At 34.8% G+C, this 15,203-nt stretch overlaps 1 protein-coding gene across 1 annotated transcript; it reads left to right on the top strand.

The window, feature by feature from the left end:
* Positions 1 to 12,613: 12,613 nt before the first annotated feature.
* On the top strand, positions 12,614 to 14,106 carry LOC126765401 (uncharacterized; the record flags this gene model as incomplete). The annotated part of the gene is made up of 2 exons (XM_050483133.1): positions 12,614 to 12,829; positions 12,927 to 14,106. Coding segments are annotated over 2 exons (468 nt in total), but the record flags the coding sequence as incomplete, so codon positions are not given.
* Between the last annotated feature and the right edge of the window lie 1,097 nt (positions 14,107 to 15,203).

The following is a 15,203-nucleotide window of genomic DNA, read 5'->3' as shown; positions in this document are numbered from 1 at the left end:
ATGAAATTATTTTCCAAAAGTAAATGTCATGAACCAATCTAACGTTTCAAATAAAGAACCGATGAGATTTTGCAAATTTTATGCGTTTTTTTTTTAAAAAAAGTTATCAAGCTCTTAAAAAATCACCCGAAACTTCGTGGGGTGCCACGGCGCACGAAAGTGTACGACAGGGGATGTTTCGAATTTTAACTTGGTTTGGTCCCATTTTTATAGTGCTATGATAATTATTGTTTGTTTTATTTTAAAATCTCTGAGGTACATTTTGTGTTTCATTAATTATTCAAATTAGCATTCGGATATACTATGTACATATTAGTTTTTTGGGTTCGTATATATTGGAAAACAATCAATACATAATCGGGGTGTGTTGGGACATTGTGGGCAATAAAAAGTCAATATTGGGCAAAGTCTCCAATATTTCACTTTCTGTAAGCTTTCGCTTAAATAAAATCAAAATAATACTAATAAACACCAAGTAAACAAAAAAATGGCAATAACCGCCTCGCACATTTTCGTACGACAGCAATTTTTAGGATTACATTATCGTCATGCAGGCCCATGTCGTACAAAAACGTGCGACGTTGGAAAACAATTATAAAATCAAAAGTAAACAATAAATCAGAGCTCAAATATAAAATAACACATATATAAAACACAAAATGTCTCAATTATTGAGTTTTTGGAAAAAAAATTGCATATATTTAAGGGGGGAGCCTGCTTTAGAGGCTTAAAAAAATCGATTTTTGTGATGTTTTTTTGTGAGGGAAAGAAATAATATATTAAGGCGAAATTTCTAGGGTGTATAGTTATATATTTAAGCATATCCACACATTTTTTTATACGAAATCTTTTACATTTTGCCTTTAGGAAGCAATTGCCAGATGCTTCTCGCATGTGCATATGCCAGACGGCGGGCAGGATACAGGTCGCGATTTCTATCGGAAACAAAAAATTCAAAAAGATTCATAGTTTCTAATAACTTATGGCAAGTTAAACTAGGAAACTAGGCTTTCTGCCTAGAATTCCTATCTATAACTTTGAGAAAAAACTCTTAGATAATTTCTAAATCGGAACTCATTAAAAACTGTAATAGGATTGCTTCCAAATGTATTCATTTGCAAGTTTTGTCACATCAGTAAACAGCTGATTCGAATATTGGTTTTGCGTATGTTCGAAAAGACGAAAATCGAATCAAATTCTGTAACATCATCAAAAAATCACCTTGGACTCCGTAGAGGATTTTTGTCAAATTCGCTTAGCACTTAAAGTATTAAATTATTTCAGTATTCATTTATATTATTTGGCTTTATTTAATTTTAAAAACATATTTACTTAAGCTAATTGTTAAAATTAATTAATACCGTACATGTATACATATAATCAATCAAAGCGTGTGAGGAATAATCAATTTTATAAATACGGGTTGGTAATATAAACTTATTGAAAGTTATTAATACTAAGTTCGGACCGACATTGAAAACATTTTGAAAACACATTTGTATGTTGTGGAATCTAAGTTGTTCGGACCGATAATGTGCGTTTTCGATGAGTCTTCACTGACAGCTATCAATGCCGGCATTCTCTTGCTCTTGCAGGATTGCACGAATACACAAAATACAAAAATTCTATACCGAAATATGCAAGCCCAAGAGAGCACCCATTGCAGAATCTAGTGATATATGACGGCTCGAAAATAAACGGGGATTTTGATCTGACATATTTATAGCCATTGCAAATAATTTTCTGCCGTGCGGTCGCACCAAGAGAAAAATTCTGCAATTTCTGCACCGTGCATGGTTTTGCAAGAGCAAGAGAATCCCCCTAATATGTGAATATCAAGCGACAGCTGTTTTTGTATATGGAATGTAAACAAATATCAAGTGACAATTTAGGGCCTGCAAAATATGTCTTCCAGAAACATCGATTAAACTAGGGCAGGCACCGATTATAATGAGCGGAATGTAAGTTTTCCAGTAGTTTTCAGCGAAAACTGTGTTTTCGTTTGACAGATTTTACAAGGAAAACCAATTTTTCCCACGAAAACATGTTTTATTTGTCGGTCCGAACATAGTATAATAGACAACTGTCTTGTCATTGTTAACGTAAATATAGTACATATTATTACATGTTATTTAAACAGAACACAGAACGTAGGTATGCGTATAACTTTAAAACAATATGGGGAATTTTGTTGCTCTTGCAAGAACCTTTCACTGTGCACGAGTTGCAGATTTTTCCACCTAATGCAACGGCACAACAACAAACACACTCAGAAAAGTATTTGCTAGGGCTGTAAAATATGTCAGACCAGAAGCCACTTTTATTTTCGTGCAATGACACGTAAAAAAATAATTGCAACCCTGTGCTAGCTATCATTTTACTTTAAAACATGTTTTGACGTTGAATTGTTGAAGAAGGTAAATTTTTGAAAAGATTTTATAATTTCTATTTTAATTATAAATTTTTTTTTACAGTTCCTTTTGTTAAGAATGAATGCTGAAGGTACGCCAATTCACAATAGCCATGCACAATAGTCATTTACTGTTTAGGATTATTTACGTTAGTTTAAGTTTATTTTCTATTAATGTTAAGTCTGATCTGGCAATACTGTTTTACCTAAGCTTTCTATTTCTCATCTCTCTTTTATCATACATTTCTGTTTGATATTACCTTTGTTTATTCATATTTATAAGTTACGGTATTTTAAATTCCTTTGTACTCCTATAAATACTAGCGGACATGTATGTACAAAGCCTCTTCTCTGATTGTAACTCAGTGCTGATGGTACTCATCTCAATAAAGCATTGAGAACTCTACCTGCTGGTAAAATAAATTATTTAACATTTACAATAAATTGACCGAATCAGCCGTTCATATATCACTAAATTCTGCAAAGGGTGCTCTCGTGCCCTAGTATATTTCGGTATATGATTTTGCAATCTGCAATCTTGCAAGACCAAGAGAATCCCCGTAATAACAATATTAAATTTCTTTCCATAACTTATGGCCTTTGCTACTACTGTGAGTTAATTGGGGAAAACTTTGGTATACCGTCCCAGGATTTCGGGAATAAAATGGTAATGGTCGGATAGAGGAGGTTCTCCAGATACTTGCGTTTAAAGGTTGGTACGCAGCTCTCAAGTAATTGCTCAAGAAAAAAAATACATTATTTCTCAAGTAATTTTGACAGCTGGTTACGCATTTGTGAATGATCTACATTAGAAGAGCAAGAGAGAATAAACAAAGAAAACAAACTTTGTGCGTAATATGTATGTGTATACGTGTATGGTAACATAAATATTTTCATTGAGATTTAAGAAATGTTGTTGATGATTGGTAGGTTTTATATAACATTTCAAAATGGAATATACTTCATAATAATGATTTCAACTAATTTAGGATGAATTTGACGATTACTTCGAATTTCCTTCAAGAAACAATTGTTGATTTGATGTTTCTTCGCAAAACCAGGTTTGCCATATTCACATTTTACTGAAAAAAGTATCGAAAATTAGTACCAGATTTCTTGAGAGCTGCGTACTAGCACAAGTAAATTTATCGCAGGAAAGTTTCTTGACCGTTTCTTAAGCGTTTTTTTATATGAAGTTTTTACGTTTCTTGATAGCTGCGTACTAAGCTTAAAGTTGAAAATTACCACTATTTAAAGTACGTAATTTTACGACTTAAATTTATTTTGTAAATTTCTATAATGCTTTTCTTAGTTTTCATGTTTCACACACAAATCAAAAAACCATCGCGATCCATCATCTCAACCAAAATAAAACCGTCCATGAAGATAATAATTTTTCGCCGTAGTGGATCGTCAAGAGGAAATTTAAATTTTTGCGAATTAAAACGTTTTTTAATTTTTTTCTTTGTTACATTTTTTTATTTGATTAATTTATCCACACGTGCACGATATGCTTGTACAGTTTCTGTCGTATAACGATATCGGCAGTTTGTTTGTAAAGACAAAAATATTAGGGTTATTCGCTTGCTCTTGCAAGATTGCAGATTGCAAAAATGCTATACCGAAATATACTAGGGCACGAGAGCACCCATTGCAGAATCTAGTGATATATGAACGTCTGATTCGGGCAAGTTATTGTGAATGACTGTTATGCATGGCTATTGTGAATTGGCACACCTTCTGGATACATTTAAAAAAAATGTAACAAATCTTTATAATTTAAATAGAAATTATAAATTCTATTTAAAACTTACCTTCCTCAACAATTTAACGACGTAATATGTCTTTATGTAAAATGACAGCTAAAACAGGGTTGCAATTATATTTTTGCGTGACATTGCACGCAACCATACATGGGTTTTTTCTGCGTGTGTTTGTTGTTGTGCCGGTGCACCAAGAGGATATATATGCAATTCTTGCACCGTGCAAGGGTTTTGCAAGAGCAAGCGAAGTTTTTTTCCAATGCTACTCGCTGTTGCATTTCGATGTCATAGGAGATATAGCAAAGTTTTTCTCTATTCTTCAGTATATTCGTGAGATGTTCTGTTAGCAGAATTTTGGTGTTTTTTGCCACACCATTCTCCATTAAATACGAATCCTCTAAGAGCGAACGTAACTGGGAGGCTTCATCATTTCACCATATAATGTACATATGGTAGGAATGGATAAAAAATTAAACGCAAACCGATCGAAATCAGTTTCTTGTATAGGCAACTTTCTTATCTTACAAGATATCTTCATAAAATTTAGCACGGATTATATTCGCAGGCAATGGTGCAATCTCCGAATAAATTAAATAATTAAAATATTTATCAAATAAGAGTTTACCAGTTTAAATGCCAAAATTTACCAAAAAATTACACATTTCCCAGCTTCTGTTTCTCATTTTTTTTCGTGAACAATTGTGTATTGCCTTTTCTCTTTTAACATATTAATATTTCGAAAGGCTAGAAAGTCGATAGTTTTCTCTATCTTACTTACGCTTTCTCCCATTCAATTTGAAAATTGGATAAAACGTAATGGAAGTCATACACGCACCAATTATTGTACCAATTTCATCGAACTGTACAACTGATTGTTACGTATATGGGGCAGTTGTATGAGTTGTACCAACTGATTGGATGAAAATCAAAATTTTTTGATATTTTGTCAAGTTGGTTGTGTTAGTTGGATCGTGTTTGGGTTGGTCGTGCGATTTCAAACGATTTCGCCATTTTATTTCGGCTCTCGAAGAGGGCGCGTCATATATAATAAGTAAAGCAACAACTTCCGAACTCATGTTTAAGCAACGAAGTGAATATTCAAAATGAAGTTGGCCTCAAAATTGTATTAAAAGTTGTGTCACATGTAGCGACAAAGGCAATTTCTAGCCCAACTCAATCAACCATCTAATTGTTGTGTGTATGCCTTCCATAATAGTGTTGGCGAAGAGCTGGAAATTTTTCATCGCCGTATACTTGGCGAATAAATTGATCATTTCCATAAATTAATATATCGATAATACATCGATATATCGGTATAGTTTTTTCAATGCATCAATATTTTTGAGCGATATTTATTGTTTCGATATATCGAGGTATCGATATAATATTACAAGTATTGAAAAAGTATAAAAATCGATATTTTTATAAACAAAACATTCTAAATCCTTTTTTATACTAACTGTTTAATCCAATCAAATACTCCTCTGCATTACTCCCACAAATTACATAAAGTAATAGAGGCGTAATGCAGAGGAATATCAACTGCCCCAACTTCACTCAACAGACGAAAGAGGAGAAAAAGAAAACATCTTTTCCCGCGTTTTTTACAAAAGGATTGTGGGCACTCACTTATGGCAGCACTGTTCGTCAGTTATTCTATTATTTCATTCCCTTTATCTTCTTCTTAGAAATTCACAGTTTCAACTGAATTCTTAATTCTTAGTTTCAAGAAGCGTCACTTATTGTTCAGACGCCAAGAAGAGTATAAGTGTTCCGAAATTAGCTTCAATAAATAATAAGTAAAAGTGTTTAGAAATTGTCTTTAATAAATAATAAATACGAATGTTTAGAAATTAACTTTAATAAAAGTAATCTTCATTTTTACATTGGATGTGGTGTTACATTCGCCACAGGATTAATATTATCCCGCCAACATAGGAGTGAAAAACAGTGAATAAGGAAAACAACAGTGCGCCATCCCACGATAAAACAAAACATTTTCTCATATCTTTTTTCTCAAACACAACAAGTGAAGTTTAATTCGACAAACCATCAAACAGAAGTGAATACTCGTACAACAGCGAGACATTCAACAAGTGAACACACATTTCGATCAACAAAACAGGATAAAGGAATTATAATCCATTGCAGGTTACAACACTTGAGTTAACTAATCAGCATTACATATATTTACACATTAATACAATTAACCATTAATGCTAACACACACACCCATATACATATTTATATATATATACACTATTGAATATTAAACCCGAGATTTATAACGTTAAAACTAAACTAACTATTTTTTAATTATTCGTAGTCGGCCCCATACGTCGACATACCCCGACACTAATATTTTTTAACTTTTTTTTTGTTTATGGCCGATTCCTTTCTTTTTAATTTAGTACTAAAGTTGGCAACTTTGTCTGTCAAGTGTAAATGCCAATTCAACTGTCGTCTGTCAAAGTCAGTCTGTTATCCGTCCCGAGCATTCCAGTCATGTTTAGTGTTGTATGGAACTTTTTCAAAAAAATAGACAGACAAAACGTTTCATGTAATGTGTGTGGAAAAACATATAAAACCAGTGGCAATACAACGAATTTATCTACACATCTAAAAAAATAAGCATTACCATGCGTTTTTGCAACTTAAAAATAAAAACGCAAGGTCAAGTGAAGTGAATATTACACCAAGAACCAGTTCATCCGTTTCGTTTACTAATTCAACTAGTACCATTACTAATAAGCCTGCTGAGATAGAAAATAACCTCATGGAATTGTCTGAATCTGCGATTTACAATGAAACTGGTGTAAGTATTTTATTTGTGTAATACCACGTTCAGACCGACCCTTAATCACACGATTTCGGCTGTTGAGTGGTTTATCCCACTAATCTTATAAATTTATCAAGATTTCGCCATACAAAAATGACAGTTCAAAATCACTTCATCGAAGTGATTTGAAACTGATCCACGCTAAATCTCTCTGTGCGACTCTGATTTTACGGCGTCTACTTGGCAGCATTGGAAATCTATTACATTATCCCAGCTGATTTAGACACTACAAAAAGGAAAAAATGTAAACAAACAAATTTTTATTAGAGCAATGAATCTGATTTCTGCTGAAAATCGACTTCCCAAATGAAAAAATGCGTCCATTATTTGGAAAATATTTAAAAGAATACGGCTTTTATTACAAAATACTATATGACAATGTTTTCTTTTGATACATATTGAGCGATGTAAATTCTTGAATAGCAAAAACAGCTGTTTTTTATTTTATAAAAGCTTACATAATAATACAATTATTATACAAACTTAAGAAAATACGCAGCACTAGCATCATGGGCTATCGGCCGACTGGTTATGTTATATGCGTCGAAGAAGGTCGCTGTCTTTCAAAAAGTTGTAGATTTTCGAAATGTTGTTGCTTGAGGGATCCATCAATAAAATTATTGGATCAGTATTATTGAAGTTTGACAGTCTATGAGTTTGAAGTGCTGGACAATGTTGCAGAAGATGCAATAGATTTAAATCTGAATCACAAAATGGGCATTGGTTGATCTGAGTGCCATTTAGTATGTGAGCGTGTGTGATAATGGAGTGGCCAATGCGAAGTCTGATATATGGAATGATATAATTAGATGAAAGCGATGACGGAAAGGATGGTTTGATACGATTTGAATTTATTCTAGAGTAGTGGTGTCTGTAATTCATCCAATCAAGCGCCAATTTAGTGGATCTTTGTTGAATAATAAGCCGTTTTATATCACTCTTAACAAACAAGGCAGATGTAGTTGTTGGAGTGATGCACACCTCCTTAGCCACCGAGTCCGCAAAAGTATTTCCAATGATTCCAGAGTGACCGGGTATCCACACATTATTTTTAGTCTATGTGCTAACGAAAACAACAGCGATCTAATGCCAATAATGACGTCATTGTAGTTACTGCGGTTTTTTAAAGCTTGAAAACACGATAGACTATCTGTACAGATGATGAATTTACCAAGGTTTTGTTGGGCATACTGGACAGCTTTGAGAATACCCGTAGCTTCAGCGGTAAAAATTGAACAAAATGGAAATAATAAACCATACGATATTCTTTGTTGGTTATCATCAACTACAGCAAAAGATGTATGCGACGATTTGGAGCCATCAGTATATATAAACTGCCAACCAAAAGATTTGAAGTGCGCAGATAATTCCAAAAATCGAGATTTATACACAGTGCTTGGAGTGATGGATTTGCGAAGAAAAGTAAGATCACTAATGAAAGAAGATTCATTTACTTTCCACGGTGGAATATATTTACTGCAAGGCAGCAATATTTTAAGCGGCAACTCATTGGTTTTAGCAAACAAAGCACTTTTAAAAATAGAAGACGGTATTTTAGGAGACCTCTTTCTGCAAAGTGATGATTGAAAGTCCTTTTTTATAGTAAAATTCTTGCTGAGTATGAGTTTTGAATAAAGCTTATTTAAGCTATCTTCCACTGCATCTTTTAGAGAAGGTAGGCCAGCTTCCGTCAGTATGTTTTTAATTGGCGATGTTGGAAACACTCGAAGAGAACAACGAATTGAAGAATGATAGGGCGCAGCAAGCATCTTTAGATGATTCTTAGAATGATGTCCATAAATTTCCAAGCCATAATTAATTACAGATGAGATGAGGGCTTTAGTGACGTTGACCAGTAAAGCCGAGCCGATGAGTGAGCGCTTACATGAGAGGTATTTAATAATATTTAAATTAACAAAAAGTCTTTTTCTTATATACTGACAATGTTTCTTAAATGTATACTTAGAATCTAATACAATACCAAGGAACTTAATACTATCTGTACACAAAATGTTTGTATTATCAAATGTGAGCGTTGGGATAGTACATTGATGTTTTTTACAAATATGAAAAAGTTTCGATTTAGGAAAAGATATTGATGTGCCTGAAGTAGAGGACCAACGAGAAAGACGCAATAAAATTTCAGAGAAAGTAATTGTTACTGAAGTCAAATTTGAAGTTTTTGAGAATAAAATTAAATCATCAGCATAAATCTGATGCCGGATAGTAACAAAATCTGATAGAATGGTACTGATTTCATCAAATGCAATAGTAAATAGGATCACCGAGAGCGGTGACCCTTGTGGGGTACCATTATCTAATGGTAGAACAGAGGATGAAACATTGGATATGATAACACTTAATTTACGGTTGGATAGGAAAGATTTGACAAAGTTAAAAATACGAGAACCCACTCTCCACCTACTAAGCTGTCTTAACACTACATGAATCCCAATCCTGTCAAATGCTTTTAGGAAATCTAAAGAAAGAATAGAAACATGATTTTTGTGGGACAGAGTATCAGAGATAAAGTGATCAAGGTGCAGGAGAGCATCCAACGTACCCTGCCCCCTCTTGAACGCAACTTGGTTGTGCGAAATGAGATTATTAGATTGAGCATACCAGGCGAGTCTAGTAGCAATAATCTTTTCAATCAATTTACCAAGGCAAGGAAGAAGGGAAATGGGACGATAACTGCTGACCACACCAGGAGGTTTACCAGGTTTTAAAATAGGAATAATCGCGCTAGTCTTCCAGAGGACAGGGTAGTTGCCACTGAGAAAAATACTATTGTAAAGTTTGACTAGACGGGATATAAGGAATGGAGGAAGGTGCTTGATGATAAGGTAAGAGATTTTATCAATGCCAGGAGTTTTGCCCTTGACTGACGAGAGGGCTAAATTAAAATCAAGTTCAGATATATCGGCATCTAAATATTCAGCTGATTGAGATAAGGTGGAAGGAGGAAGGTAAGGAGAGCAAAGAGAAGAAAGTTTACTAGAGGAAAAATCAGAAGAGAAATTGGAGTCCAAAGAAATATTGGAAAAGTGGGTGGCAAACTCTAAGGCTATATCTTTGGGATATAGTAGAGTGCCCCGAGGAGTATTTAAATAAGTGATAGGAGAAGAAGGTGATAAACCAGCCAGTCTTTTCATATCAGTCCAGATTTTTCTAGAATCCGAAGAAGAAGTGATATTATTCGTAAATTCTTGGAAACAATGAACCTTAGCAGCCTTAGCTTTATGGCGAAAAAGTGCATTGGATTTTTTGTAAGCTATTAAGTTTGCACTAGAACGTAAACGTTTAAATTGATGCCATGCGATCTGTTTCAGATTTCTTAGTGCAGAAAGCTCATTATTCCACCAAAGAGGAGCAAGCTTGACTGGTTTAGAAGAAGAAAGGGGAAAAGAATAGTTAGAAGCAGAACGTATAATTTTTTGGATTCTAGAAGCCTCTTGATTTATATTGGAAGAAAAGGGGAAATAACGTGAATGCGAAAAACAGGCTTCTTCAAACCTATCCCAATCAGCCGAATCAGTTTTAAACCGAATCCTGGGCTTAAAAAATGAATGAGGGCGAGAAGTAGATATTTTGGAAAGGATGGGAAAATGATCACTGCCATGGAGATCATCAATACAACACCAGGATATTTTTGAGGAGAGGGAGGCAGAACATATGGAAAGATCAATATTAGTGAAGGTAGAGTGAGTGGAAAAATGGGTGGGGGAACCATCATTTAAAACAATGCAGTTGGATCTTAGTAAGGCATCCTCAATGCTACGTCCCTTGGAGTTAGCCGAAGCAGAGCCCCAAAGGGGACTCCAAGCATTGAAGTCACCACACAAGATAAAAGGATTTGAACCGGAAGGAATAAGATTTAAAAATTCAGTAGTAGAAAATGATTGATCAGGAGGGGAATAAGCACAGATGATTGAAATTTTATAGGGGGCGAGGATCTCAATAGCTACAGAAGAAAAAATTGAAAGGGGTATGGGAAGTAATACGTGAGGTAGATTTCTTTTAACTAGGATGGCAACTCCCTGCTTGTTGGTGGTGTTATGTGGGAGATTAATAAAATATCCCACATAAGCCCTAGGGGTAAAAGCTGAGGCATTATAAGATAGGTGAGTTTCATTCAACAGGATAATAGATGGATTGTACGATCCCATAAGTAACTCTAAGTTAATATAATTATTAACATAACCGTTAATGTTCCATTGAAGAAGTGTAATCATATCATATGTAAACTTATAAAAGAAAAAAGTTAAGCTACGAATATTTTATTTAAACTAAATGTCTTCATTGTAAGAAGGAAAATTGGGTAATGCAAGAGGATCTTGCGAGCAGGAGAGGGTGGGGGAGGGTGTGATAGGACAGGAGGAAAGGATATTGAGAGGAGAGTCAGAGATGGATAAAGGGGAAAAGAGAGGGGAAGGAGAAGTGACAGAAGAGGAGGTAGGATGGGTTGGAAGGGATTGTTTAGATGAATTGATGTCTGTAGTTGTTGTTAGATTAGTTTTGGTAGGATTGTTGGATTTGTTATTAGGTGTTGTTTCATTATTGATTTGATTAGTATTGTTAGAAATTTTAGCTATAGAGGCAAAAGAGTTTGCATTAGAAGTTGTATGAGAAAATTGAATTTTATACTTGGTAACAGCTTCACGCATACTACATTTATAAATAGTTTTAATTTTTAATATTTCTTTGGATTGTTGATATTTAGGGCAAGTATTAGATGATGCCGGGTGGTCGCCCGAGCAATTTGCACACATTATTCTCTTACATTCAGTAGGTGGGGTATGATCGGAAGGGAGGTTGCATGAGACACAAGAAGGTGAATTACGGCAGTATTTTGCTGTGTGGCCAATTAATTGACATTGCTTACAACGCATAGGATTAGGGTAATACGGACGGACAGTGAGGTTCCTCCAGGCAACATCAATTCTTTCAGGAAGTTTGTATTTATCAAAAGTTAATAAAACTACACCCGTAGGATTACGGGAGCCGTCAGCAATTCGTGAAAACTTATGTACAGCAGAAACACCCTGCTCCTTAAGACCATCAACAATATCTTCTTCTGATAAGTTATTCAGGAATGGGGCGTATATGGTGCCTTTAACCGTATTCAAAGTATTATGAAGCTTGACATTGATATGACCTCCGCCAGGTAAAATTTTTGCAGAAAGAAATTTGCTAGCTGTTTTGTTGTTATTTACAAAGAGCAGTAGGCTACCATCACGTAGCTCAGTAACTTTACTTACTTCCTTACTGATTGCTTGAATACCTTTATACGTAGCGAAGCATGATGACGAATTAAGTGGCTTGTTGTCGTCCAGCGATGACATGACCAAAAATTTTGGATCATCCGTGTTTGAGACTGGTAATTCTGGAAATTGGTCTAACGGGATCGGATTTGGTTTTTTTCTTTTCTTTTTCATTATTGGAGATAATAGGGAAAACCTATTATCCCCTAATTTGGTGGCCCCAGGGGCCATAGTAAACGCGAATTTTAGTTTAACAAATTAAGAAATTAAGTGATTGAAAAGATATAAAACGATAAAAAATTAATTCACAAACAAAGCACGAGCGTAATATAAACGCAGAACAAACCGTTATACCGTTTTAACAAACTCAATAAGCACAGAGCGAAAAGCAACCGGTTACGATGACAGTTCGACGGTGAGTGATATATTAACTCTCATGAACTCGACACGAAGTTTCATCGTAGTAACAGCGCATTTTTTTAACACAGCAAATAACTGCACTCCTGAATCTGAACATGAGATGGTGACATTGACAGCGCGAAGAATGTATCAGGTTAATAAAGTATAAAATAAATGCATCAAATTAAAAAAAAATAGTAAGTTAAAAAAAATTTCATAAAGTGGACTAATATTGGTCTTCTTTCCTGCAGGCACACACTGCTGATTATATAAAAGAATGCTTTGAAAATATTACCGACGAGTTTTCAATAGAAAAGGGTTGCATCTTATCAATTACCACTGATGGTGGTGCTAACATGGTTGCTGCAGTGAAGAAATTTTTGGAAGACGGAAAAAAAATTCCTTGCATCGCACATTTGTTGAATTTAATAGTGGATGGCGCAACAAGAGATAATCCACCAGTTCTTCAAATTGCCAATCGTGTCAAAGCCATTGTAACATAATTCAAACAATCTTGGAACGCAATGGATGATTTGCGAGCAGAACAAGAGGGACAAAAGAAGGAGGGAGAAGTATTAACACTTATACAATCAGTAAGCACAAGGTTGAATTCTTGTCTTGATATGTTGGAAAGATTCAATACATTATCAGCTATTATGGGTAAGATTTTGGCAACCATGGTGTCATACCAGATCTGATAATATTGCTTACCTCATTTAAGCAAGCTACTGAAGAAATTAGCGGCGATCAGTACGTGACTTCAAGTTTTGTGATTCCCATTGCAAACTTACTTCAGAAAGGCCTTGAACAAATAAAACCTTTCACCGCATTTGGTATTGCTGTTCAGAAGAGTTTGCTAAATTTAGTTATTGCCAAACTAGAACCACTAGAGCGACATTTACATTTGGCCAAAGCAACAATTTTAGACCCACGCCATAAGCGTATTCATTTTAGTTCAGCGCTAGCTATTTCCACTGCAATAACCGCACTGTCAAAAGAAATACGTTTAGAACATAGACGTAGAGGACAACTTTCGCCTAAACTCAGACCAACTCCCACTACCATAATTCCAAATTCAGAAAATTCTTCGCCGTCGTTGTGGCCCGGATATGAAAAAATTATGATAGATATTGCTGCAGCTTCAGCAAACTCTTTACTTTCAACTTCAACCAGTGACGGTGAGCCTATCGAACTAAAGCAATATCTATGTACATCAGCCTATAGTACCCAGAAAAGAGAATCCTACAAAATTCTGGTTTGATTGTCGTCATTTTACCCCAGTCCTTTCCGACATAGCTCTAAAGTATTTGATATCGCCTGCGTCCTCGGTTTCCTCAGAGAGAGTGGCATCTGCGGTGAATCTCGCAGTACCCAATAACAGAAGTCGGCTTACAGCCGAGCACGTAAATCAAAGAGTTTTTCTTATGTCTGTATCAGATAAATATTGGTTTGATTAATAAATAATTAATATTTTAATTGTTGTTCTTGATTTATTAAAAATTAAGTCTATTGATTAGTATTTATCTAGTAATGTAATACCATGTTCAGACCGACACTTAATCACACGATTTCGGCTGTTGAGTGGTTTATCCCACTAATCTTATAAATTTATCAAGATTTCGCCATACAAAAATGACAGCTCAAAATCACTTCATCGGAGTGATTTGAAACTAATCCACGCAAAATCTCTCTGTGCGACTCTGATTTTGCCCCATCTACTTGGCAGCATTGGAAATCTATTACATTATCACAGTTGATTTAGACACTACAAAAAGGAAAACATGTAAACAAACAAATTTTTATTAGTGCAATGAATCTAACTTCCCAAATGAAAAAATGCGTCCATTATTTCCATTATATGGAATATATTTAAAGGAATACGGCTTTTATTACAAAACTAGCAACCCGCCCCGGCCTCGCACGGAAATAAAATATAAGGCCTATGTCACTCACTGAAAAAATGATTAAAATCGATCCCGTAGTTTTGATTTATTGATTACTGCCCGTGGCCCGCACGCGTTACATTTGGAGTAAAACAATTCCCCTTTCTTTATACCATGAAGACTTCCTTGCTACCTTTGGAATATCTAAATTCATACCCTACATTTTTTTTGCATTTTTACATATTTATTTTATTTTTGCAACAACAATTAATATATTACAGAATGTCTTTATATACAACGTTCACAGCTTTCTTGTCATTCGACAATACAAACATGTTTTCTCTTGAGGTTATTCTTGAAAGAGCGACATACAGTTGGACATGTGAAAAACAGTCAACGCTCAAATCTAAGCCTGCAACGTTGAAGGTTTGACCCTGCGATTTATTAATGGTAATTACAAAAGATGTCTTTACCGGAAATTGTAAACGTTTAAATTGGAATGGTAAATCCAATGGTATCATAGGGATTCGGGGAATCAATACATCTTCTCCGGTACCACATCCTGTGAGTATTGTGCACTCTATTATGAAAGTTTTCAGTGATTTTACCAGCAAACGCGTGCCATTGCAAAGTTTAGGTGGATTC

The sequence above is a fragment of the Bactrocera neohumeralis genome, unplaced genomic scaffold, assembly GCF_024586455.1.
Source record: "Bactrocera neohumeralis isolate Rockhampton unplaced genomic scaffold, APGP_CSIRO_Bneo_wtdbg2-racon-allhic-juicebox.fasta_v2 cluster10, whole genome shotgun sequence".
Taxonomy (NCBI): domain Eukaryota; kingdom Metazoa; phylum Arthropoda; class Insecta; order Diptera; family Tephritidae; genus Bactrocera; species Bactrocera neohumeralis.
The sequence above is the reverse complement of the archived record's forward strand: the minus strand, read 5'-3'. Positions and strand labels throughout refer to the sequence as shown.